General features: G+C 50.0%; 1 protein-coding gene across 1 annotated transcript; it reads left to right on the forward strand.

Moving 5' to 3' along the window:
• The first annotated feature begins 318 nt into the window (after positions 1-318).
• Positions 319-25,738, forward strand: CAPN14 (calpain 14). The gene is made up of 21 exons (XM_044379638.3): positions 319-576; positions 1,791-1,860; positions 2,676-2,794; positions 2,931-3,067; positions 3,509-3,683; positions 4,313-4,375; positions 6,525-6,610; positions 7,825-7,899; positions 8,980-9,143; positions 10,079-10,242; positions 10,755-10,763; positions 12,552-12,757; positions 13,677-13,713; positions 14,213-14,269; positions 15,952-16,009; positions 18,587-18,651; positions 20,000-20,068; positions 20,660-20,738; positions 21,331-21,447; positions 21,798-21,853; positions 24,229-25,738. The coding sequence occupies exons 1-21, from the start codon at positions 352-354 to the stop codon at positions 24,253-24,255; spliced, it is 2,058 nt and encodes a 685-aa protein (XP_044235573.2). The 5' UTR covers positions 319-351; the 3' UTR covers positions 24,256-25,738.
• Positions 25,739-26,501: the final 763 nt, after the last annotated feature.

A 26,501-nucleotide genomic window follows, 5' to 3' on the forward strand; every position in this document is an offset into this window, starting at 1 on the left:
CTTTAGCTCTGTGCTGCTCTCCCCATCCCCCACCCGAGCAAAAGTGTCCCTGTGACACTGGCATGCTCAGGGGCCCAGGACGCAGCCCTGACGTTGGAGAGACCCCTCCTTTCCCTCGGCCTCGGCCGTGGGAGCCCAGAACCCCCGTCAGAACCCCAGCCCTGGAACAAGTGCTCAAGGACGCCCGGTGTCTAGGCTGAGAATCGGACCAGGGGCTGCAGTCCGTCTCACGTCTCCATCCTCCTCCTGCTCCCTGGGGGAATGGCACAGTGTCGACAGGCATCAAGGAAAGTGAACATGGGCTCTCCATTCCAGGAGCAACAGAGACCATCCAGGAAGATCCCCTTGGCTATGTCTCTGTGGCTGCCTTTCCGAGGCAGATGGAAGCTGGGGCGGAAGAACTCATTGGGGGGCTCCTCGCAGCTCCCCAGGCAGGACTATGAGGCCCTGAGGGAAAGGTGCCTGATGGAAGGCCGCCTCTTTGAAGATGAGAGCTTTCCAGCCAGCCTGCGCTCGGTGGGCAGCGGGCCCTTGCTGCGGAAGCTGCCGCCCGGCCTGCGGTGGAGAAGGCCTCCGGTAAGGGAGGAGGGTACTTCCCCAAGACACACACACGGGTCAACCCAGAACCTTCCTTGGGAGGTGTTCCAGATGCCAGGTTTTACTCACTGCCAGTGATCCCCACGTGAGGGCAATGGGTGAGTGCCCATATTCCCATTCTCCAGATGGAGAAAACCAGGGGTGGCACGGAGAGGGGTCTGAGATGTGGTCTCCCTCAGCCCCTACCCAGAAATATGCTGGGCAGCTGCAGCCGAAGTACTGCTGGGCCCCCTCCAAGGTGGCAGGGTGTCCTGAGCCGCCACGGATGCCATCAGCCAGGGAGACACAGTCTCACATACCTTCACTCCTAACCCCCACATCAGGCCCATGGAACACATAAATTAAGACGCGATTAATCACTTTACAACAATGTTCTTCACTTTTTAAAGTGCTTTGACAATTCCTTTTAAAGGCAACTTAATGTGTTCAAAAGCAATCCAGCCCCTGCCAAATTGATTTACACGATAGATTTCCCAAACACGGCTAGTGAACAAAGTGGAGTCAGCCTGTGCTGTCGATTCTCTGCCCTTCTGGGCCCTGTTCAGCCTTCCCCATACGGCCCCAGACTAAGTCTCCTCTGGGTGCAAAATTCCCAAGTGGGCCTCCCAGGCTGGATAGCAGCCAAGATTCCGCTTTGCCCAGAAAATTCGGGCACTGCTGACGTAGAGTCTGTCACACACCTGACCTTGGGCGAGCTGTGCCTGTGCAGGACATGGGGGCTTCAGTGCTCACCGTGGAGCAGAGACCACCCGCCCCACCTCCCACTGCCACCCCACCCGCATCTCAGCATGGAAAGGCAAAGAGGCCTCTATGTTGGGGGGGAGGGCGGGGTGGGAAGGGGGAGTAGGAGGAGAATAAGGACAACAGGAAGATCTCTAGGAAAAATACGAACACCCTTTAAAAGACATACTTCCATTTTAACAGAAACTCCAAGCAAAGGCATTTTGGTACAAGTGCTATTTCTCAGTATCCACACAGAGTTCTTCTGGACTCTGGCTTACGTGTGCTGCAAGAAGGAACAAGAAATGCAACGGGCTGAATCTGTTTGCCAGATTGTCTGGGCCAGCCCTGATTTCACATATATTCTATATCTATGTCCCTGTAAGTCCAGTCTTGGGGTGTGAGAAACTATGGTCTCTGTAGCTCAAGGAGCTTCTTCTTGGTCAAAAGGACAATTCCGTCTGTCTCCCCAGGAGCTACACAGCAATCCCCAGTTCTATTCTGCCAACGCCAAAAGGCCAGACCTGTGCCAGGGAGTGGTAGGTAAGTCTGTTCAGCCCCTGGACACACAGACCTGGCAGCTGTGAGCCCGGCCCAGCCAAGGCTGAGTGGGGTGGGAAAGAGGGGAATTGAGAGATACCAGTGGGGGAAATGGCCACCCTGAACCCCACCTTGAAGTCTGTGTCCTTTGCCAGGAAAATGATAACAGCTGGTCCTCTGAGGATGTATGGGAATGCCAAAACTTGCCCTAGGACAATCCTCATTATGTTCGCAGGTCTAGGTTTTGTTTTGGGAGAACGTGCTCACTCTGCCCTGGTCCCCATGATGGGTCCTTTTAGGCCCATTAGTCACCAGATGCCCCAGATAGAGTCCAAGCAAGCCTGTCCTCATCCCGACTTTCTTTCTAGGCGAAAAGAGAAAACCCTTGACCACAAAGGGAAGGCGCCAATGTAGTGATACCTGTTTCACAGATGGGGAAAGGGAACCCGGAAGGGTTGAGGCTTTCCCAGAAGAGCATACATCAGTTACAGAGGCAGGACTTTAGAAAAATGTGGTTGTGTTTGGTCCAAGTTCCTGAAGATGTGGCATTCAGGAAGCCAAAAGCTGGTCCAGGACTTTGGCTCAACTCCTGATGTCAAGTTGAGATTCCAGCCAAGGCTCCTCCCTGCCTTCTGCGCACTCACAGTCTTCCTCCTCAGTGTATCTTTCCCTGCTGCGGAACTAGGCTACAAGCCCAGAGAGGAAAGCAGTTGGGACTAGGCATTTCTTGCATGTAAGAAGTCTTCAACAGATTCATGCAGACACCTGTGGAATGCAGGCAGTACACCCACGCGGGCGCTATGTGCTCTCTGGCTTAGGTGACTGCTGGTTCTTGGCTGCTTTGCAAGCCCTGACTTTGCACCAGGACATCCTGAGCCGTGTTGTCCCCCTGAATCAGAATTTCACTGAGAAATATGCCGGCATTTTCCAGTTCTGGGTGAGTAAGCTCCTGGGGCCCCAGCCTGGAGGAAGCTATAGGAAAGAGGGTTCTTGGAAGAGTCGTGTCTTTGTCTCCTGGGCTGACCATCTTCCACGGAAATCTTCACTCACCAGTGGGGACTTTCTCCTTCTAGTTCTGGCACTTTGGGAAGTGGGTGCCTGTGGTGATAGATGACCGACTTCCTGTGAATGCAGCTGGCCAGCTGGTGTTTGTCTCTTCCACCTACAAAAACTTGTTCTGGGGAGCTCTTCTGGAAAAGGCCTATGCTAAGTAAGACAACCACCAGAAATCTTTTCCCTTCCCTTTCCCTTTCCCTTCCCCTTCCCTTTCCCCGTCTCTGTCTTTCTGTCTCCCTCTCATCAATGCTGGGCAAGTGCAAGAGGAGGCAGGTAAATATTATGAAGTGAGACACTGAGGCATGGCTCAGTGAATATAGGAGAGATGTATTCAGAATCTCTTAGGTACTGAGTTTACCCCATCTGAACAAGCATTTGGGAATTTTGCTTTTCCCTAATGGGTGGAGTTGTTTAACAAGGATAGGGACTCAGAGTGTACATTTTCTCCTTTGCCCCGGGATGAAAGAAAGGAGTAGCACGCACGTGCCCAGGGAAAAACCAAGCAGGGGGTTCACTAGACTCATTTGGACCATCCCAGGCTACAGTATAAATGCCCCTTCCCTTTTACTCCCATATGTACTCCTTCCCTGGGCAGGCTCTCTGGTTCCTACGAAGACTTGCAGTGTGGGCAGGTGTCTGAAGCACTCGTGGACTTCACTGGAGGGGTGACGATGACCATCAATCCGGGAGAAGCCCCCGGCAACCTGTGGGATATCCTAACCCGAGCCACCTACAGCAGAACCCTCATTGGCTGCCAGACCCACTCGGGGGTGCGACTAGGCTGTGTGCTGGCGGAGTGTCCTCTCCTGCTCCCATCCCCTTCATCCACCAGCTTCTGTTCTCACCTCAGTGTGGGCCCCAAGACCCCCACCCAGCTCTTACTCCTAGAGTCCTGATGTTCAAACCAGAGCAGCCAAGCTGAGCCCTCAGGGCAGGCGAGGCCACAGTCACATGCAGAAGGTGTGCAGACAAGCGAGCTCACAGTGACTAAGTGTCAACCAGGTGCAAGGTGTTTGCCAGCACAACTGGTCTCTACTGCCTAATTTAGTCACAACCAAGAACGTGGAAGTAGAGTCAGGAGCCCTGGGTTCAGCCCTCCCTCTGCAGGCACCCACCATGTCACCCCACATGATGGCTTAAGAGCTCCAAATCTGAGCTCGTCTTCTGTCCAGGGGGACGGGAATCATGGCAGAATGGCATCCTGACTTAGAGGCTCCAATGAGACTGTGGGTGCTGGAGAGCTTTGACAACTGTGAGGACACAGTATGGGTCTCTCCCAGCCCTCCCCATAAGCCCTTGCTCCAGCCCCACAGGTCCTCATGCCCCCCACCACCCCCCACCCCCCACATACGCTGTGCAGAGCAGCAGGCTGACAGGAGCTCTCTTGTCTCCACAGAAGGAGAGGGTGCTGGAGAACGGGCTGGTGGGCGGCCATGCTTATACCCTCACAGGAATCAGGAAGGTGGGTGGAACCAGCCCCTTTGGGCTCCCCCTTCTCTCCCAGGGCTTCTCACCAAGGCTTTGGTGAGCATTACTAGCTGTGCCCACTCTAGGGGGCAAATTCTTCACCGGGTTTTATGAGGCCTGCCACAGAAGGGGGTGGGCTCCCTGCACCTGTGTTCTGGAGTGATCCGGGCCACCTGCAGGGCACCATCCCAGCCCCTCCTGCCCGGGGGCAGCCCTGCCAATCAGCCATCCAGCCCTGCTGGGCCTCACTGCCCTTCCTTGAGGCCCCCTTCGCTTGGGCTGCTGCTGATGACCTTCATGTCTGGGGCTTCCCACCCAAATTCCCACTTCTTTCTCACACACTGCTTTTCATCAGTCTTCCTGGTTCTTTCCATGGCTGTTCTTTTGAGTTATGCTAAGCATTGAGGGAAAGATGCATCAGACAGGGACCCTGTATACACAGAGCTCACGGTCAGGGATGGAGACAAACCATACATAAAAGTGGGAAGGAAACAAAGTAGAAAGTGAAGGGAAGAAAGAATATGAAAGGCTTTAGGGGCTCAGAGGTAAGAAAGAAGACATTTGCCTGGTTGGCTTGGGGAAAGTCAGGAAAGGCTTCATAGAGGAGGTGGCATTGAGCTGGCCCCGGAAAGGTCAGTAGATTTGTCTGAGAGAAAGTGGCACTCCTGGTGGACGGGGCTGCATGGAAAAGCATGTAGGTGAGAAATCTGCACGTTCCATCTTGTAGAGTCTGATGTCCCCACGTCCTCCAATTCCCTTTTACTGTTTGAAATTTCTTGAACTCAGCTCCCACCTGTCTTCCTCCTCCTCCCAGATCTGTATCAGTCATGTTCTTGTGTGTGCCGAGAGCTTTTCATGTATTTTCATATTTCTTTAACAAATTAAGATTTTATTAATATTTAAAATTATATGTTTATGTCCATATTTTGTTGTATATTTATTTAACACAATTAGCAAAATTTAGCACTTAACTATGTGTTAAGCCGTGTTCCAACTGCTTCACAAATGTTAACTCAATCCTCACAAGAACCCAGTGAGGTGGTATGTTAGCGTCCTGGGGTTGCCAGAACACATTACCACAAGTTGAGAGGCTTCAGACAACAGAAATTCATTCTCTCACATTTCTGGCGGCCAGAGGTCTGAACTCAAGCTGTCATGAAGGCCTCTGCAGGCTCTAGGGGGGATCCTTCCTCGCCTCTTCCAGCTTATGGTGGCTCCCAGCGTTCCTTAGCTTGGGATGGAGAGCTCCAGTCTCTCCCTCCATCTCCATATGACCTTCTGCTATGTGTCTTCTCCCACTTCCTTTACCTTCTCTGTCACTGGGTTTAGGACCCACCCTAATCCAGGGTGATTTCTTTTCTTTCTTTTCTTTTTTTTAGAGATTTTATTTATTTATTTGAGAGAGAGCAGAGAGTGAGCCAGAGAATATAAACGGGGGGTGGGGTGGGGTGGGGTGCGGCAGAGGCAGAGGGAGAAGCAGGCCCCCCGCTGAGCAGGGAGCTGGGCCACAGGGCTCTATCCCAGGACCTGAGCCGAAGGCAGACACTTAATGGACTCAACCACCCCGGCTCCCCTCCAGCGTGATTTCATCTCAACTTCCTTAATTTTATTATATCTGCAAAGACCCTTTTAATAAACAGCATCACACAGGGGCAGTTGGGTGGCACAGATGGTTTCAGCTCAGGTCGTGATCTCAGGGTCATGGGATTGAGCCCCGCGTTGGGCTCTGTGCTCAGCATGGAGTTGGCTTGAGTTTCTCTCTGCCGCTCCCTCTGCGCCTCCCCTCTGTACTCTCTCTCTGTCACTGAAATAAATAAATAAATCTTTAAAAATAAGTAAATAGGATCCCACTGACAGATTTTGGGTAGATCTGTCTTTGGGGGGCCACCATTCAACCCATTACAGCCAACGACGCTATTAGCTTTGCTTGACAGATGAGGACGCAGACCCAGAGAGGTAAGTCCCTTGTGCTCGGTCTCAGCAGCTCGTGAGAGGCAGAGCCGCTTTCTCTTCTCCCCACGCTCAGGGCCTTTGGTCTTCCACTTCAAGGTCCCATCTGGCAGGCACGGATCTCACCCAGCTATCTGCAACATTTGCATTTGGCGCTCAGCCCGGCCCCCTAAATTGCTTCTCATTTTGTGCAGGTGACCTGCAAACATGGACCAGAATATCTCGTCAAGCTGCGGAACCCCTGGGGCAAAGTGGAATGGAAAGGAGACTGGAGTGACAGGTGAACGCCCGGGACGGGCTGGCAGGGGTGAGGACGGGGAGGGCAAGGCTGCGAAGGAGGCTGCCATCCGCACACAAATTCAAAAGCGTTCTTTGGTCTCCAGCTGGATGGGGAGAGCGTTCCGATTGTGAAGGTCAACTGCTAGCGTTTATGAGATGCTTAATGACATATAGATGGTTTCCTCATTCATTATAATAATTGAGCTAATGTTTATTGAGAGCTTGCCAGCACTGTGCTAAGCACTTTGATTTTTTTTTCCTGCCCTTATTTATTTAAAAGTAAAAATTACCTTGACTTCGAATGTGCAGAGAACCCCCCCTTATGTGTAGTCTGGTGTATTTCCTTCAAGCACTTTGAATATTTATTATCTCTAATCCTCTGAACAGTGCTCTTATAAGGTAGGGAGTTTTATCCCCATTTTACTGATGAAGAAACTGATGCTTAGTAAATGAATTACTTAAGGTCTTTGGAGTTGAATCCAATGTCCTTTCCTGGGCAGGTTCAGTGTGCTCTTGGGCCCGAGAGGTACACGAATCTGGTTTGGCCCCGACCTCCTGGTTCCATGTCGTGACCTCCGGGAGCTCTGCTCAGATCAGAATGTGATTCCCTGTGTCACCTTCCAGGGACTTAGTTTTGGGCAGGAGTCTGGGCGACGTGAGGGCTCACCTCATTTACTCCCCACCCCCCAGGTCATAACCCTGTGCTGTCTGCTCTCTAATGTCTGAAAATAGTTGTTTTTTATATTTTGTCCCATTTTTAGTTGTTTATGGTGGGAAAGTAATGCAGGAAAGCCTTATTCCCTCATGGTCAGGCACAGAAGTTCAAAATGAAGGGTTTTGAAAATACATAGTACCAACATAGGTTCCAATGCGCTCGGACATTTCATAACTTTGTAACTTCGGGAAAGTGACTTAATCTCTTTTAACCTCTGTTTCCCAATCTCTGAAATGGCAACAAAAATCCCTACCTTGCAAAATTGTTATTAGTCTAAGGTGAAATAAAGTATGTGAAGGGCCTGGCCCAGAGCTTGGAGCCCAGTGAGGGATGAGTTCGTTACATGTCGTTTTTAGAAGACGGGGTGTGAGATTAAGTTGTTTGCCAAGCCGCACGAAGAGGAGAGAAATAATGATACCCTTGAGCATTTCCTAGCGCATTTCCCCCACGTCCTCCACACTCCTTCGTTCCCCATGGAAACACCCCTTTTCTGTTTTCAGCTCAAGTACGTGGGAGCTACTGAGCCCCAAGGAGAAGATTCTACTGCTGAGAAAAAGTGATGATGGAGAATTCTGGTATCTGACCTGGGGACTTGGGACAAATGCCCTGGCTTACATTTGGACACCCAGCCTGCAAATATTTACTGGGTGCCACACGTATGCTCGGCACCGCGTGTGCAGAGATCACAAAGACCCGTTAAACAGCCATGGCCCCTATGATAAGAGCAGTGGCCACTGGCATGGCGCTCGGTGGGCGCTCAGTGCAGAACATGGGGGTAGCCACCTTCTTCTCCCTGACTTCCATCCTGTCTCTTGTCACTGTCACTCAAAACACTCAAGCCCAAGGTTTTGTCTTTCTTGGCCTGAAAGGGAGATGAGGAAAGAAGGCACTACAACTATAAGCCACCTCAGAGCACCGTGGCACCACTCCCACCCACCCCAAAGCCGCTCACCCTCTTTTATGAAAAGCCACCAAGAGGCCTTGAGCTGAAGCTTTTCCTGGGTGTCTGAGGCGAGCCCCATCTGCTCCCTTTTCCCTTCGCTTTTGGCCCTTACTATTAACTTCCACCTTCCACCCTTGTTCCCATGGGCCCCTCTTCCCCCACCCTGCACTCTTTTTAGACTGCTGCGACCCCTCTCTCTTTGGAAGCGGTCACTGAACTCAACAGCCCTGCAACTACTATTCATTTCCCTCGTACAGAGAAGTAAACTGAGCATCAGCCGGGGCAGATAGCCTGCCCTTGGGTCGCAAAGTTAGTGAGAAGGGGCTAAGACTTTCATCAATGAACAGCTGAGAACCGACTTGCACAATTATTATTGGATATTTATCTCTCAGCTGGCTAGCTAGGAATGTCTCAATTCAGCTTTATCACCGCCATCAGCAAAGCAAGAACACTTCCCCCAGGCACACATTGCAGCAGGCTGCTTCCAGCGATGGGCTGGAGGTGGGGGGTGGTTTCTCGATGGCCCACCTCCCCTGATGCACCCTCACACCAATCTAGCCAACGCCGCTCTCCTGTGTCCCAGGCCGGCTCAGCTGGACAGAAGGGCGAGGTCATGGGGCTGGGGCTGGTGGGGCTGGTGGGGCTGCTTGATTCCAGCCCCACTTTGGTCCTGATGAGTTAACATTGGACTGTGACCCCTTCCTCTCCACAGGATGACACTGAGGGACTTTAAAGCACATTTCATGCTTCTGGTCATCTGTAAACTGACCCCAGGCCTGCTGAGTCAGGAGGTGGGCCAGAAGTGGGCATGCACCATGCGGGAGGGGAAATGGGAGAAGGGGAGCACGGCTGGTGGCCGGATGAAGTCGCCCCGAGGTAAGCACGTGCACAGGAGCTGGGGCTCTTGGGGCTAGAGTGGCAGCTTTACCAGTGAGGGCGGGGATACGGGCGCGGCCACTGGGTGGTGGGGGGCCTGCTCCCTGCACGGGGCATCTGGCTGAGCGTGAGGGGTGTGGATGGTTGAGCCGAGGGCTCTGCCCCTGGGCTGTGTCCTCCTCAGCCCTGGGAAGCCACAGGCACACATGCATGGGAGGGGGGTGTCAAACCCCCTTGTTTTAGGACAAGGTCATTTCCAACCTGAAATAACCACCCCTTAAAGGCAGGCTTGAAATAGTAATTTTGTCAGGTGTATCAGGCCCTCCTTGCCTGGAGGTTGGTGGTGAAACAAAATCAAGGATTCCCAGCTCAGCAGTTAGAGGAGACAAACATGTCTGAATTCTCAAAATGGAGAGACTTGGTCACTGTGTCCCTGTCTCCACGATGGAGGTGCTGAGCCCTCTCTTTGGAAGGAAAGGCCTGAGGGGTATGATCTCAGTGGGCCAGGTGCCCTTGGCTCTGGCTTCCCCCTCTTGCAACAGAGCCCCGCCCCCCCCCCCCCAGGCTGCAGTTGCCCTTAAGCTAAGGCTTGGTCCCTGTTAAAATGCAGATCTCCCCGGGATCATGGACCTGGTCTCCTCAGTTAGTTAATACAGTCCCTTCTTCAGACAGTCAGTGTTCATGGGGCACAAAGTCTGTGCCAGGAACCGTGGTGTGCGAAGGGGCTATAGTGACGAGACGAGCTCTCAGTCTGTGTGTCTGTAGAACATGGGGTGGCAGGGGTGGGGTGGGGGGGTTAAAGAGAGGAGGCTGAGAACCCCACTCTGTCCAGATGGACTTCTGAGTGGGCATCTCAGGGCAGCTGCCCTGGGTCTGTGGGAGCGTGATGCTAAGGGACCCGGGAGTGTGGCTCACCGCACTGTGTTCCCCTCCAGACACATTCTGGAAGAACCCACAGTTTCTGCTGTCAGTCTGGAGCCCTCAGGAGGGCAGGAGGTCCCCGATGCCCTGCAGCGTGCTGGTGTCCCTGCTCCAGAAGCCCAGGCACAGGCACCGTAACCGGAAGCCTCACCACGCCATTGGCTTCTACCTCTTCAGGGTGAGTGGGCCTCTGGGGCTGCGGCCGCGTGGGACATCTCCCGCCGCCGGGCACCCTTCCTTCCTGTGTCCTGTCCTCTTCACCATCTGCCTCTGTCTACATGCAGACCTGGGTGACCTTGGCTCCATCCCTTAGGAACATGTGATCTAGAACACGCCACCTGCTGCCACTTAAGCATCTTCTTCGTCTGTAAAGTAGGGACACTGATATTTAGGCAAAGGGTAAACCAGAAGGACATGGCGTGCCAGTGCTCCCCATGGTGCCCGGCACACAGTTCCTATAATCAATACCGCTGTTCTTTTCCTCTCTCAGAAAGTCAAGGTTGCCTTCCCTCACCCTTTTCCAGAATTCCTGATGATGGATTAAAATGTCACTGACTAGAACAGCAAGTCTTATGGGAGAGAAGGGGGCCCCTCGGGGGAGACTTCTTACATATCAGCCCCTGTTAGTTTGTGCTTGTGGAAGAGTTGTGTTCCTTACCTAATGAGGCCTCTCTCTTTTCTGTTTTTCAGCTGAGCAAGGTGAGTGCCACACTTGGCCAGCTGGCCCTGGTTTGGAGTGATGTCACATGTGAGGTTCAGCTTGACCGTAGCAGCCTTGTGTACGGAGCTGTGAGGATGTCCGGCCAACAGTGCCGAAGTGCCGAGCGCTTGCCGTTCCTTTTACCCAAGGACCCAGAGAAATCCTTCTGCCTCTGTGGGGCGGTCTGTGAGCCTGGTGTAGACCCAAAACGTTTTAGAATTTATTAAATCCTTGTGTAAATACCTAGCACTGATATTGATGACCTTCCCAGTGTCAGAAGAACAGTAAATCACAGTCTTGCCTTAGTTATGAAGCCCATCGTAAAACAGATCTGCAACATATGGGACATCAGGAGACCATTCAGCCCACCTCCTTGGGGACAAGGGACAAAGGCTTGGGAAAATGGGACAGAAACACAGGCAGTGGACAAGAACAAGTGTGGATGTCACGTGCGGTGGGAGCCTAGAGGGAGCAGTTGAGAAGGTTGGAGGGATCCCAGTCTTTGCAAGCGTGCCAGCTATTATTTTGTTTCCCAAAGCAAACAGGAATGGGAAACTTAATTTTCTCAGATTAGACTGAATCGAGTAAAAGGGTTTTTGTAAAAGAAACCATTTCTGCACTGGGTATCTTGGGTCAGTTTTGTTTTTTTTTCCTCCTGTAGGAACACTGAGGGCTCCGAAAGTTGCCTATAATTTTTTTTAAAAGTTATTTACATCATGCATATTTCTAAGTAAAGTTTGGGTCAGCCTACTATAAACTTGCAAACAGAACAAAACTATAAGCCAGTTAAAAATTTAAAAGGCAAGAAAAAAGTCATATATGGATAAGGTAAGCAGTTGAGTCTATCAGGAACACTAAACCTAGGACAGCTAATATGGCTGATCATAAAATTTAGTTCTGAGATTCCTAGTAGCCAAGGCAAAAATGGCAATAGGATGATTCTCTAGTTCTCATTGTCTGATAAAAGAAAGCATACATCATCAGGAGTTACATTTTGTTTCCTTAGCCTTGGGTGGGACCTGTGAAATGTTTTTTATGTGGATGGGTCACGTCTTTGTCATCTGTATATAAACTGGAATGGAGAAGCAGCATACGGTCCTCCACAACCCTTGAGTGAGAGCAAAGGGAAGAAGCAGCGAGAGAGAAGATAGGGAAAGATAGGGAAATAAAGGAGGTCTTCTGAGCTTTGGTCCATTTCTCTTTCCCTTTCACTGAGATGATGTAGAGTGTCCAGTTTATCTGTACACAGCTGTTTTAATGTAGGTGGGGAGATATTTGCTGGTCCACCCGTATCTGTGACCATAGTCACGTCATAATCAACTTTGAAATTGCATCACATACATGGAGGAAGCATCAGGGAGTGTGAAGAACATGGACTTTGGAGCTCAGCTGCCCTGAATTCCAACCCTGGCTGGGACTCTTACCAGCTAGGTGACCCTGGACACATGACCTAACTTGTCTGAGCGTCAGACCCTCAGCCGTAAAATGGAAAGTGCAGACACAGTGACATTTCTCACGTCATTTGTATACGATGTTGTTTTTAATGTAAGGTTACATGAATTGACATGTGTTTGCTCAGCCCCACATAGGATTCCAGCTATGGTGCCCGTTCCTGACACGTTGTGTTTCTTCCTCTCCACTCCTCACCCCTTTATCCCTCCACTGGAGCAGGTTGGGTTTGGCTAATCAGAGACCACCTTCATCTTGTCTCCTGGCCAAGGGCCCCAGGGCTGGCCACAAGCCCTGGGTATCACCTTAACTGGGGCTCTTCCATCCTCCACCCACAGTACTATGGTGACCAGAGGAGACTGCCTCCTGAGTTCTTCTGGAAAAATGCCCCGCTAAGTTGGCCTGAAGCATTTCTCACAGAGAAAGAAGTGAGTCAGGAGCTGCAGCTGGAGCCGGGGACGTACCTCGTCGTGCCCTGTACCTCGGAGGCCGGCCAGGAGTCGGAGTTTCTCCTGAGAGTCTTCTCCAGGAAGCACATCTTCCAGTAAGGGCACAGGACTCCCCTGGAGGTTGGGAGGGGAGGTATGGAGGAGGAGGTGAAAATGGCAGAGGACGGGGTCTGTATGGCCAACACAGGAGAGGAGTAGGGAGAGCAGGGAGCTCCCTGCGTGGAGAGCACCCTTCCCCTCTTTCTCCCCACCTCCTAAGAAATGAACAGTCTGCTAGACATGTGAGAGAAAAAGCTAGAACAGACCTGGCCCCTGTGCTCTGAAAGCTCAAGGCCTGGAAAGGACAGAGACGTATGAGCAAGGATTTATGCTATACTGTGTTCAGCGCAAGCATTTATCTACACAGGGTGTTAGCAGAACATCGAGGAGGAGCATCTGAGCCAACTTCCCACAGTCCTGGGGGCAGCAGGGGTGGCTTCGGGGAGCTGTTAATTTCTAGGAGATGCATGGGGTTGTGCACACGAGAGGAGGTTGTCATCAATGAGTAGGCTCAGATGCCGTAAGCGTGTGCGAGTGAATCAATAGACACACATCCCAGCCCAGCTTCTGCTGCTTATGATTGTTTTGACATGACAGCCCTCCAATGCTTAGAATCCAGTTCTCTTTCTTTTTTATTTCGTGGTTCGTCCCTATGTAGTCTGACCTGACCTCGAGCCTCACAGTCTAGCAGTGCCAAGTCACATATATGAGTAGGAGCGGTTCGGTGTGGGTGGGGACAGTGCAAGGCGAGCTGGGCGTGCACAGGAGCAACAGCCCCGGGCACATGGGAGGGACAAGCAGTGTGCGGGGCCACGTGGCTGGACTGCCCAGTGCAAGGAGAAGTGGGGGGAAAGGCGCGAGAGCTGGGCGAGCCCACGTGGCACGTCAGCTAAGGGACTTGGAAAGTGTGTTCCAGGGGAAGAATATTGGCCAAGATGTGCCCACGAAGTAATTCTGCCTTTTGTTCTCCCTCAGTGAAGTTGGCTGCGGCGCCAGCGCTGTCTTCTCTAAGGTGCGTGGGCAGGTGGCATTCCACGTGCTGGGCCTGTTTCCGAAGCCAGGATGGTGGGCTTCTCCCCCCATGTTCAGGCGCTGGGGGAAGAAGTCTGTAGATCCTGAGGACCCTCCTCTGTGGCACCCATACTACCTTCTCTCCTGCGCCCTGATAGCCCCTAGGCCCTGCTGCTTTTGCACCAGGAGGACTGCCCTTCTGGTCAGGTCCTTGTCATGGACGCCCCAGGGCCCTAGATGTATGAGTTACACATTGACTTGCTTCTGCTTCTTCCTACCTGGTATTTCTTTTACCCATTTCGCTGTTTGCTACTCCCCCAAAGGCAGTGAGAAGTGGAGAAACAAAGGATGTGTGAGTGCTGTGGTAGAAAACTTAAGGCAGTGCTCAAGGTCTAACTTACGGACTTCCGGGGCCTGGGGGTTGTGAGACATTAGTGTGTGCATGAGCACCTGTTCATCCAGGAGAACAACAAGGTCTTTCCATGTGTCTGTTCCTCTAGGAAATAGTGGACCAAAATGAAGGGCAGGATGAGTTCTTCACAAAACTCTTCGAGAAGGTAAGTTGACCAGGTGTGGTGGCGAGCAGAGGGTGAAGCAGGGGACAAAGAGGAACACAGAATTCCATGGAGGATGTGTTTACAGCTGCCTGACCCTGGGTACAAAGTGTGATACAAGGTTACTGTTCCCCAGACTGCCACTTTCTATCCAAGTCCTCAAGCTTTTAGACACATAAGTAGAAGTGGATTGTCTCCAGAAGGCCCCTATAAAATGCATATCTGTTCTTCAAAGCGACATTTATTAGTTGTAGGAGAAACAACCTTAATCTTTAATCCCTGAGAAAATGGAATATAGAGTTTAGAATCCGTGTTGGCAGTGGGCACAGAGCATAGTAATGACAAGCTCTAGGGGTCTGAGGGGGCCCAAGGAGGAAGCCCCCTTGAGTGGTCATCTAGAGAAGGGATAGGGCTGGGAAGAGAGCACTAGGGAAGAGGAGGGCCTGGGGCTGCATACCTGGTCCCCTTGCAGCCTTTCCTTGCACTGACCCAGATCAGGAGGCCAGTGGTGCAAGGTAGGGCTCTGGAAGCCACTGTGTCCCTAGGCTGCAGGATGCTAGATCCGTTGAGGAATAGGACAAGAAATACACTAGAAATCTGGCGTCTGACAGCTTAGTGATGTCATTAAAACTAGAGGAGCATGAGCTCCTTATGTTAGTAACACTCTGGATTTAATTCACAATGTGCCTGCCCCCGTCTTCTATTCACCCCTGGCATTCTGCCTAATGTAGCCAGAGAGGATAGTCAGAATTTTACATGTGTTGTTCATAAATGTTTTTCTCCATACCAGGGGTTTCCAAACATTTTCTGTTGCAGTCCTTTTATCAAATGGAATCTTACTGAGAACCCCAATATATATAAAACAGATAAAAATGATATGAATATGTATCTGTTTTAAAAGCTCACATTGATGATACTTAACATTTCATTTATGCTTTTTAAAGTTAATTTTTTAAAAAGATTTTATTTATGGGGTGCCTGGGTGGCTCAGTCGTTAAGTGTCTGCCTTTGGCTCAGGGAGTGATCCCAGAATCCTGGGATCGAGCCCCACATCAGGCTCCTCCACTAGGAGCCTGCTTCTTCCTCTCCCACTCCCCCTGCCTGTGTTCCCTCTCTCGCTGGCTGTCTTTCTGTCAAATAAATAAAATCTTTTTTAAAAAAAGATTTATTTGAGAGAGAGCAGGAGAACACAAGTAGGAGGGGCAGCAGAGGGAGAAGCAGGCTCCCCACTGAGCAGGGAGCCCCATGTGGGGCTCAATCCCAGGACCCTGAGATCATGACCTGAGCCGAAGGCAGATGCTTAACCAAGTGAGTCACTCGAGGGCCCCTTTAAAGTTAAATGTTAATGTAAAGGGTTGCTTCTGATAAACTCTAAAACTTGGAGCCTTGGCTAAAGATATCTTATTAAGAATAAAATTCAAACCATATTGTTTGTCAACTCCCGAAGCATCTTGATAAAGCCCAGTTTGGAAAACCCCATTATTGCACTGCTTCCTATAAATCCTGTCCTGCTCAGGTTCCCTGGACTCGATACCTGGGCTCACTCACTCTGCCCAGAAGTGGTGTATGTCCCGTGCTGAGCGGGTGTAGGAGTGACTTTCCAGCCCTCTTCTCCTGCAGCCCCTCTGCGTCTAATGAGCCTTCGGTAATGATAATTTTCTCCTGCCACTCTGCTCCCACTTCAGTATCCAGAAATAAATGCAGTGCAGCTGCAGAAGATCCTGAACCACATGACCTGGTCAAGTGAGTATTTCAGAGTCATCTTGTAGGACGCAGGGGGCACAGCTGTTCTGAACTCCGGGTCTGCTCTCTTTCCCCGGTGGGACATGTGAATTGCTGCACGAGGGTCCCGTAAGCAGCTGTGTCTTACACCAGGGTGGGTCATGTGGTCTGAGGAAGCAGCAGAGAAATTTACACAGCTTGGAAAATAGTTTGTTTGTTTTTTGGAGGGGGGTTTGTTTTGTTTTGCTTTTGCTTTGCTTAGTTTGGGTGTGTAGAGATATGGCTGTGAAAATAAAGATTTCTGATGATTTGCTAGTTTGAGAAGGCTATCTGAGTACTTCTTTCTTGGCATATAAATTCCATGAGGAAGAACTGTACCCAGGCTGGCATATAAATATTGTATTTATATACAATATAAGTGTTGACTAGCCCTCCAGGGAGCTTTCTCATGAACTTGAATTTTAGTTGACCAACCTACAAAAATTTGAAGGAGGGGAGCACATCCCCTCAGAGGGCTGCAAATGGCCAGTGTGGGTGCCTTCATATGAAGCCTGAGATAAATTATTAAGAAAACTTAGTCTGTGGAAAAATTTTTATATGTATATTTCAAGTGGGAAGAACATGATTTCTTCAAGGAGGAGAATGAACTTCAAAACAAAAAAAATAAACCAAATAATTAAAGGGTATTTGCCACCTAACATATGTGATTGGTTCTCCTTTATATGAAGCCAAGACTTCAACCCCAAACAAATTATAGTCCAGGGTATTGTATAACGCAGGGCTTGAAATAATTTCCAGATGGTTCCTCAAAGCCAAATTCAGGTATCATAAAAGAGCCAGAAGGAGAGATTCTAGAAATTATAGAATATAAGAATCCCCCCCACACCCCGGAAAATAAATCTGAGGGAAATTCTCTAGAAGAGTTAGCTCGAGCACATTTACAATTTTTAAAAATGTTTTGAGCACAAGTATGCAAAATCATTTTCCAAAAAAACGTGTGGACAAATTGCTTTCATTTAGTCCTATGAGAGAATTTTTGGATTAACAGATCAAAGAACTACTGTGGTTTTGGGCAAAATACTTGGTAATCTGATGGTAAATGATGACATGTGGGTTGGAAAGGAGCAATATGAGATGTATTCACAAGTCTGATTACCACTCCCAAGAGTTACATAAATATGAAACCAGAGGGGTAATTCTATATCATAGATGAGAGTTCCTGGTTTCTACCCTTGGTCCCCTTCACATGCTCAGCTTTTATCCGTGACTCAGAAGCGGGCATGGGAGGTAGGCTTATCAGATTTGCAGATGGCACCAAGCTGGAAGGAGTCGTTAATATAATAGATAGCAGAATTGAAATTCAGAATGCTCACGACAAGCTATGCCCAAACCAAAAAGATGAAACAGAGTCAAGATGATAATTAAAAATTGCCATTTCATTATTTCTTAAAAATTGATTGCATAAGTTCATGGCAGAAGAGATCTCATTTTTGTGGCAGTTTATGTGAATGGTATCTGGTTAATTTAGTTGACCTGGAGCTTAACACAAGCTCACAGTTTCAAGTTGCTGCTAAATAAGCGAATCGAAACTCCGGCTATATTTAATGGAAATGTTTAGATTTGTATTTTTGAAATTGCGTTCCAAGGAGTATTAGACACTATGAAGTTTTGAGGAAGTGTTCCATGAAATAAAAGGGGTTAGACTCTGTGGTCAATTGTGCTCGGGAAATTCTGCATTAAACAAAAACAAAATTTCAATATTGACTTCTCATAACCTATTACATGCTAAGATGCATGGTGAATGGAGAAAAGGGTCTATAAATACAAAATATTTCAAATACAGTTGAACTCAAAACCTTTCTCTACAGAACATAATTTTGGAAATACAGCTTGAAAATTTGGGAAGCAATAGCCCCCTTGTACCCTTCTGCTTTACACTGCAGCTGAAGGAGTACATTCTGGTCTTGGTACCACATTGAGAGAGAAGATGGCAAATCACAGTGTCCAGAAGAAGGCAAAGAGTGTTTAGAAGCCACGTTTAGCATGGAGGGGAGATGTTGAAGAGCAGACATATGCCAGTTTATGCCTTTCTGGAAGCAGAACTTGGACTCAGGACTGAATTTTGCAGAAGGTTCCTTTAGAATTAACATAAATTTCTCCTGATTGGAGCTATTCATCCATGTGAAAAAGCAAACACCCGTAACCGAGAGACCGTCCACCAAACATCTGAGGAAAGGATCCCCCAGTTTAGGTGGAACTTGGACAAATTGATCTCTCAGCTCGCTTTCAGATTTGGGAGTCCATGGCTCTGTGAGGTACCCATGTCCTAGGTACATGGGGCCACGTTCACCTGCCTATGGTGGGGACAAAGCTGGGCTGTAACCGGGTTGTCTCTGCAGAGTTTATGGTGCTCTGCAGGAACCACCATGGAGCCTTCTCTCTCTCCACTGCCCTCTTGTTCTTACTCCCTGCTACCCCCCATAAATGACGGCCATTAGAGGCTACAGGTGGCCTAGACAGCTTGGCCTCTTCCCGTTCAGAAAAGGGCCATGCCATCCTAGGGCCACCCCCATGCACACTCTTTCTGTCCCTCTGCAGGTCTGGGAAGTGCCCAGCCTCTCTTCAGCCTGGACGCCTGCCAGGGGATCCTGGCCCTGCTGGACGTATCCTTTCAGGTTTGTGGCAGGAGGTGTGCTGCTGCTGGTGGAGAGTTTCGCATCGGACCAGGCTGCCTGGGTTTGAATCCCAACCCAAGTGCTTCCTAGTCGCGTGATCGCAGACAAGTCACATAGCCTCCTGGTGCCTTCAGGCCCTCCTGTGCAGCATGGAGATGCTATTAAAAGCTACTCTGTAGTATCAGCAGGAGAATGCACGTGGGGTAACCGAGGCAAAGTGCTTAGTGCTGTCATCCAAGGAGTGTTGAATATTAGCTACAAATAACAAGAATCTTATTTGCCGAAAGGATGAGGCCGCTGGAGGGTGGTGGTTGGGAGCAATCCTCCGGGTAACAAGAAGCTGTTACAGGAGCCTCAGACTCCCAAGTGTTCCAGCTGGGGACCAGGCAGTGGCTGCTCCCATTTACAGAGCAGGAAGTCAGAAGTTAGTAAGCTCAGGGGCATGCCACAGCCCCTGCTTTCCTGGCTCTCAGCCCTGTGCTGTTTCTAGCAAACCCTCTGCCTTTCTAAGTGGACGATTTAATCACTGTTTAATTATCCATAGTACAGAGAGGCACATGGAATGGATAGCGTATGTGTGGGGGGGAAGGGGATTGTAAATACAAAAGCGGTCTTTGCAGAAACGTTGCAGAGGGCAGCGTGCAGCGGTGGGCCGGTGTGCAGGCATTGGAGGAGGTCCTGACCTTATCACCGGCTGCATGAACTTCAACAGGAGCGTACTCCCTGAGCCTGCATTTTATCATCCATTACAGGGCGGGGGAGTGAACACCGACCTCCCCTAGGAGGTGAAAATGAAGTAACGTAGGCCAAGCATATAACTCGGCCCTAGACCCACCAGATGGGCTCAAATAGAGGTGTGTGTGGTAGTATTTTGACCCGGTCTCTCTGAGGCAGAGGTATTTGTACATGATATGATCTACAAGGCCAATCATTAAGCTTTTAACTTTTTATAAAAGGACTAAATATAAGAGCGGCCCTGTGACAGACTCCCTCCAGAAGTTGGTTTTAACAATAATGAAAAAGAGAGTGACTGTTTTTCACTTAAATCACATCACATTGGCTGTGTCAAAATATCCTCTCACTGAATGCTATCACCATCATCCTCGCCGTCATTGGATGTCTCCCAGTGTGGCTGTGTTTCTGGTTCCTTCTGTCCCTTCTTAGCAGTGGCAAGGGAGCACTGGGCTGGACTGAAAGCCAGCAGAGGCCAAGCAGGGCCATCCCACATGGAGCAGGGCTGTCCGCAGATTGCACCCTGCTGTGCGGAAGGCCGACTGCTGCTCCCAGAGGTGTGAATGCAGTTCCCCTGGCAGCTTTGACCTTAACCCTCTATCAGCTTAATGCATCTGGTACCGTGAGCATCCAGGAGTTCAGGGACCTGTGGAAGCAGCTGATGCTCTATCAGGTAAGAACTAAGTCTTAACCACACCTCCTGGTGGGAGGCGCAGGTCAGCCCCGTGTACCCCACTGTCCGCCCATCGGCTCTCCCCTCCCTTCCGTGGGCCCGCCTTCTCGCTCCCCCAGACTCAGCCTGTTGCAACAGTCTCCCGGATTCCTAAAGGGCATGGCTGATCATGTTGCTTCCTTACTGAAAGCTTTTCAAGACTCCCCCTGGCCTTCAGATAAGGTCTGAACTGCTTAGCGTGGCAATTACAGTCCCGGATCAATTGGCTTCTTCCTATTTGTCCAGTTCTTACTCACCACTATCCCCCTCGTCTCCTGAGTCCGAAAGTTGGCAGCCCTTCAAGGTTTGGAGAATGTGCCCAAGTCAAGTACATTCATTTACACCCAGACTGTCTATCCTCATGACAGCAAAACCACGCCATTTCTCAGAAGCCCGGACCCTCTGTCTATTCACGTCCTGGCAGCAGGCCCTGCCGGCGGGGTCTCACGGGGGCCGGAGGTCCACTGCAGCATCGATGCTGGGGCACGGAGGGGTTCTCGGGTAGTGCTTGGAAACGCCTGGTTCCTGAGCCTTTGGAGTGGTTCTTTGCAGGAGGTTTTCCACAAGCACGACAGTAACCAGTCGGGATACCTGAACAGGATTCAGCTGCGGGCCGCCATGAGGGACGCAGGTAGGCCGGCCGAGCAGTGCTGCAGGGCGCATGCTCGCAGGGCGGGGAGGGGCGGGGCTGCGTCACTGCGTCACTTCCGAAGTAATTCTAGCGCGCAGAGTTGCTCCCCCAGAGTCCGGAGGCCCGAAGTTGTGGATCTGCAAATCACGGAAACATTTATTATCCCTATCACTGTGGTCACAGCCGACATTATGGAGGGCTGGGGCAGGCACACTCTCGTGTAATCACACCGAGTGATAATCCCCACGTGACAGAGGAAGAAGTTACAGCTCAGAGAAGTTAGGTAACTTGTTTGGAGCTTGAATCCAGGACGATCAGGCCCCAAAGTGGATGTACTTGAAGACTCTTGAGCAGACTGCCTCGCTTTGAAGGCCAGCATCGCACTCGATAAGAGGATCCTCACGCTGGTGGCTTAAGGGGTCAGGAATGGGGAGTCAAGATGCAGCTAAAGTTAATGGACTAAATAATTAAACAATTCATACTGAACCCCACGAAAGAAGACCCCTGTGTTATCAGGATTCAGGTCCTGGAAGGGGAAGGGAGGGGGCATGGAGTCCCCAGCCCCCATGGCGAGCGTCTGTGTTGGATGCAGGAATCATGCTCAGTGATGATGTGTGCCACCTGATGCTTATTCGGTACGGCGGCCCCAACCTCCAGATAGACTTCGTCAGCTTTGTCCACTTGATGCTGCGTGCGGAGAACATGGAAGGTGAGCTGCTGGGAAGGAGGCAGGGCCAGGGCTTCCTCTAAACTCCTTGTGGATTGCCCACCTGTCCCCAGTTCAAGCAGGAGGGTAGACGGCTGCCAGTGCAGAAACAACAGGCCAGGAGCTATGGGGCACCCTGGCTCTGTGCCCGAGAAACCCAGCTGCATCACCCCAAACTCATACACACCCTGCCTGTCCTGGGGGCAAAGGTCTGAGGCGGCTCACTTACCCTTGTAAAGTGTGGCCACATGGGGCTGAAACCACGTTCCCAGGTGACGGGTTGGATGGGGGAAACCAGTTCATAATGTTTCCCGCACACATTAGCTGTGTTCCTTTCTGCTGCATTTTCACAGATGCCTTCCAGAACTTAACCCAAGATGGCAAGGGGATATACCTTCAGAAGCCAGAGGTAAGCCTTTGATCATGGGATGGACTCACATCATCTTAGGCAGAGGTGGCCACAGCAGCTCCAGGCTCTTGTGAAGGAGCAGTTCTGGGGCCTTCGTTCTACTGAGTTAGGGATGTAGCCCTTCGTTGCACTCATCCGTTCATTCGTCTGCTCTTCACTGAGAACTCACTCTGTGCGGGCACGTATGCAGGGACCTAGACCCTGACTCAGTGGACCCAATAACTGTGACTGCAATAATGCCGTGGGACAAATCCACCCAACTTCAGCCGTGACAAACAACACTCACTGAGTTCTGGTTACGTGTCTGGGGGTCAGCGGGTCTCATCTGGTGGCTTGTGATTGGTGGCTGAACTGGGGCTTTGCTGGGGTACCTTCATTGAGGAAGCTCTGACCGGGCTGGTCTCATTGTCTCTGGGCAATGGCAGAAGTACAAGGGAGCGAGCTTACAATGCAGGGTCTCCAGGATCAGGCATGTCGTGCTCTACAGTTTACTCTGTTATCCAAAGCAAGTCACATGGCCAAACCCACTTCCAACACATGGGGAAATAGCCTTCTTCTCTGTCGTGCAACGTGCCTCAAAGACACTTGCAGAGGGCACAGACACAGAGCAGGTGAAGACCCAGGCCAGCAATGAACTCCAGCACAGACAGTAATAGGGGAGCTGGTCTGACTAGGCCATTTCACAGAGGCCTTTCTGGAGGAGGTGACATCGAAGTTGAAACCTTAAAGATCAGAAGGAGCCAGGGAGGCAGAGTGGAGAGTAGGAAAGGCTCAGGCTAGAGGGAACAGTGTGTGTGGTCCTGGCTAGAGTAGAGAGAGTGACAAAACTGGCTCAAGATGAGTCTGAAAAGATCAGGGTCAGATCTCTCTCAGGAGCTGGCCTAGCCTTCCCACTATGGGCAGGGATTCTGATCTTGTCTGGGTTGTGTCTTCTCAAACCTCATACGGTGGTTCGCACGTAATAGGAGCTTGACAAACGTTTGTTGAGTGAATGAGATGAAATGCCGACAAGACAAATCTGTGCCTGACACTGATGGTCTTCCTTGATGGTTCAACTGCGCGGGTTTACTGAGCACCCGCTATATGTCACATGTGGCCCTAGGTAGTGTTTGCTGCAAAGACATTGGAGTCTGGAATTAAATGATCTGTTCTTTCTAGAGAACTAGACCCTTTTTAAGCAGCCCAAAGAGAGGAAACACATCCTCTCTTTGGGCTGCTTAAAAAGGTTCTGGTAAAAACTCAGGTTTCTTCCTTGACCTCAAATGTCCGTTTTATGTAATCTTTCCAAGATATCTGGATCCTCAGCATGTGTCTTGCCTCAATCACAGTCATATTTGAATGTGAAGATTGGATTCAGCTGGAGGGGCAATAGTTAGACTCTTCCGAGCCCATCTCCATCACAAATCCCCAAGCTCACACCCTGATCCCAAGCAGTCCCTCCATAGTGCAGGCTCCGAGCTGGGAGAGCAGGACAACATGAACATGTAACTGCAACAGGGCAGCCCACAACCCGAGCAGACTCCAGCAGTGCAATGTGTCATCATGGGAAGAGAACTGGACCGAGACCCGAGTTGAACCCACAGCACTGCTTGTAACTAGCTGCGGGACCCTAGGCAGATCAACTTCAATATATCTGGGCCTCAGCTTCCCCACATGTGAAATGAGTGAGCTGGGCTAGGTGGTCTCTAAGATCCTCTTCAGCTCTGACCATCTCTGGCTCCATGAGAAGGAGATCCTCAGGGCCATCCAAGGAGGTCTACGGGGAGTGGCAGCCCACTTGTTGGAATTTCACGCTGGTTTTCTCTGATGCCATTGGTAAATCACCATTGTCATCTTCATCACCAACATCAGCGGCAGCATCATTCTGATGTAATTGGCCTGGGGAGTGGTTTCTCCAGAGTCCCCTCTACGTGAATCAGAGGGACTGTTCATCACACCCACATAAAGCTGTCAGACAAATGGGCCCATAAGTGTAAACATGTAGAGTATGCTCTAATGGATTTCTGCTACCCAGTTGGTCCACACACCTGCACGCTGCTGTCATGAGCACGCCAAATTGAAGGCATGGCAGAAAATTGCATTGAGAATTGAATACAGAATCAGCCTGTATCTTGGGTATCATCATTCACAGGCACCAGGAGAAGTCAAGGTTGATTATATTTCAGGTTGATTTATACTTACTACCAGATGGTGTGGTCCCTCTGGCTAAACCATCCATTACTGTCCTGTCTCCATGGCTTCCCAGAAACGAGGGGGAGGAGGTCCCAAGTCCTGTGTCAGGCTCCAGGGTCTGGTGACCGAAAAAAGAAGTACCCTTAGCTGAATGTCAGGGGTCTGCCTGAACTGACCGTAATTTGCTTCCACATTATGTCCAGTGGCTGCTGATGACTCTGTACTCCTGAGGAGGCTGGAGCCCTGTCTGCCTTCACCGAGGACTCTGCATATGGTTCAAAGGTAGCCTTCGGCTGAGATCAGTTCACACTCAACCCATTTATCATTCTTCGGGACCATGTCTCCAGTCATCATCTTCTCAGCTGAGATGATTTCTTTTCTGCAGATCTCCTTTGGATAGGCAGTGTGCAAAAAGAGAAAGGAGTTAGGAAAGATTGCCTTGGACTTGTAAAGACCAGCTGTCATTCTCAGGCTGCAACCTTTTCACAAGCAGATATGTGACCTAATGTGACCTAAGCAATCAGACTCCAGAATTGGTGTCTCAACCTTTAACAATACTGCCTCCATTGCGGTCCAGTTTAAATGACCTTAGCCGAATGTTATCCCATTTGGAGTAATAGTCTAGGTTTCAGGCTCTGAAGAGGGATTAATATGTCCTTAAACAACTGTACCAGCTTCTAGAAATTGGTGGAAGCATAGGCTAAATTTCAACTGTGTGGAGGTGGATGGGGCTATATTGAGCTTTCAAGAACACAGAAAATGAGAGGATTGGCAGAGTCCAGGTGGATTGGGCTGGCTCTGGCATTTGAGGTCACAGGATGGTCTTCTGCTACAGTATCTCCAGATGGTTGAAATTGGGGTGGGAACCAGTGTATTTAAAACACCTGAATTCTCCAAGGGCTTCCTGCATATAATAGGTGCCAGTCTGTTTACTTGACCTATGGACTATCAGATCCATTTCAAATCAGTCCCCAAAGCCTCTGTGTGCCTACTTTAAAGAGGAACAACAAATCAATGCTGTATCAGAGAGCTAAGCATGGTTCATATCTCTGATTTTTTAAAAAAAGATTTATTTATTTATTTGGCAGATAGACAGCCAGCGAGAGAGGGAACACAAGCAGGGGGAGTGGGAGAGGAAGAAGCAGGCTCATAGCGGAGGAGCCTGATGTGGGGCTCGATCCCGTAACGCCGGGATCACGCCCTGAGCCGAAGGCAGACGCTTAACGACTGTGCTACCCAAGTGCCCCCATACCTCTGATTTTTTGAACTACCATGCTGCCTCACTTTCACAGCCTCCCTCCCAACCAAGAACCTGGAGGAAAACCAGAATAAAGGCCATCTCCCAAAGTCCATACATTTTACTCACAGGTTAGCAACTCAGAGCCATTTGTTAAAATTCTATTTATTCTTAATTTCCAAACTGTTCTAATAGACGTGACTGTCTGATCTCCAAGCACATAAAAGACTAAAGGAGGAAAATGAATGATGGGATAAAAGGGTGTCCATTGGCAGAACAAAAGGAAACTTGATAGTCGGATAAATGGGCACTGAAGAAGGAGCAAATACTTTCTAAGCATGGCTTAAGGAAGTAGAAAAGTATTTTACTTAGAAAAAACTCTATTGATTCTAAGTGATGAAGTGTAAAATGGTTTTCCATAAAGTTCCAGGGACATGAGGTATTACTGCTTTTATAAATGATGATCATGTATTATAGCCAAGATTTTTATGTCTATTTGTCAGTATCTCTGTCTTTAGATTTTGGCATTGTAAATATTTTTTTTAATTAAAAGGCAATTTGGAAGATTTTTGGGGGTGAGAAGGTGATACCATCATCCTGTTCATGACACTTGGACTACAGTGTAATAGTTTTGCTTGGTGCCAATGGCATTTATATTGAAGTTAATTAAGTCTGATAGAACCTCCCTTCTATCTTCTCAGTGGTCTGACCTGCCCTCCTATGTCACTCGTGCCTGAGTCTGTCACTGTGGTAACTCAGATGCCTCACGCCGTGCTGACCTCCTCCCCCATTCCTTCCAATGCCCCCCAAAGCTGAGTACTGGAGACCAGGGGCAGAGCTGTTTTCCCACTCCAATATCCCTTCTCCATCCTCACTGCAGGGCATGTGAGGCAAGTAAAGATCTGGGACAGGATGGACCGCACAGGGGTCAGACTGAGGTCAGGCTGAAGGTCTGAGAAGTGGACATCTGCATTTCCTGGAAGTCAAAAGCCAAAAGCCAAAAGCTTGATCCTGACCGAGCCAAGCAGGAAGTGTGCAAACCCAGCGAAGGAAGAGCAAGGAGTCGGTCCTTGGGTGCCAAGATAGGTGAGGTCAGAGAGTTCGGAAGGTCGGGGTGTCCACCCAACCAGCGTAAGCAGGCACAGCATACCAGGCTGAGCACTGGCGCAGGCTTTCAAAACCTCAGGAAAAAAAGGAAAAAAGACCCTAACTGGTGAAAAGAAAAGGACAGTTGCAAGA

This window comes from Ursus arctos, unplaced genomic scaffold (assembly GCF_023065955.2).
Source record: "Ursus arctos isolate Adak ecotype North America unplaced genomic scaffold, UrsArc2.0 scaffold_8, whole genome shotgun sequence".
Lineage (NCBI taxonomy): Eukaryota > Metazoa > Chordata > Mammalia > Carnivora > Ursidae > Ursus > Ursus arctos.

What these genes read in the sequence shown, in the direction of transcription:
- CAPN14 (XM_044379638.3), top strand. Translation starts at nt 352, where the DNA reads ATGTCTCTGTGGCTGCCTTTCCGAGGCAGATGGAAGCTGGGGCGGAAG. An exon ending in GGATCCTGGCCCTGCTGGAC is followed by an intron (nt 18,652 to 19,999) that starts GTATCCTTTCAG and finishes ACCCTCTATCAG; the next exon opens with CTTAATGCATCTGGTACCGT. An exon ending in AGCAGCTGATGCTCTATCAG is followed by an intron (nt 20,069 to 20,659) that starts GTAAGAACTAAG and finishes GGTTCTTTGCAG; the next exon opens with GAGGTTTTCCACAAGCACGA.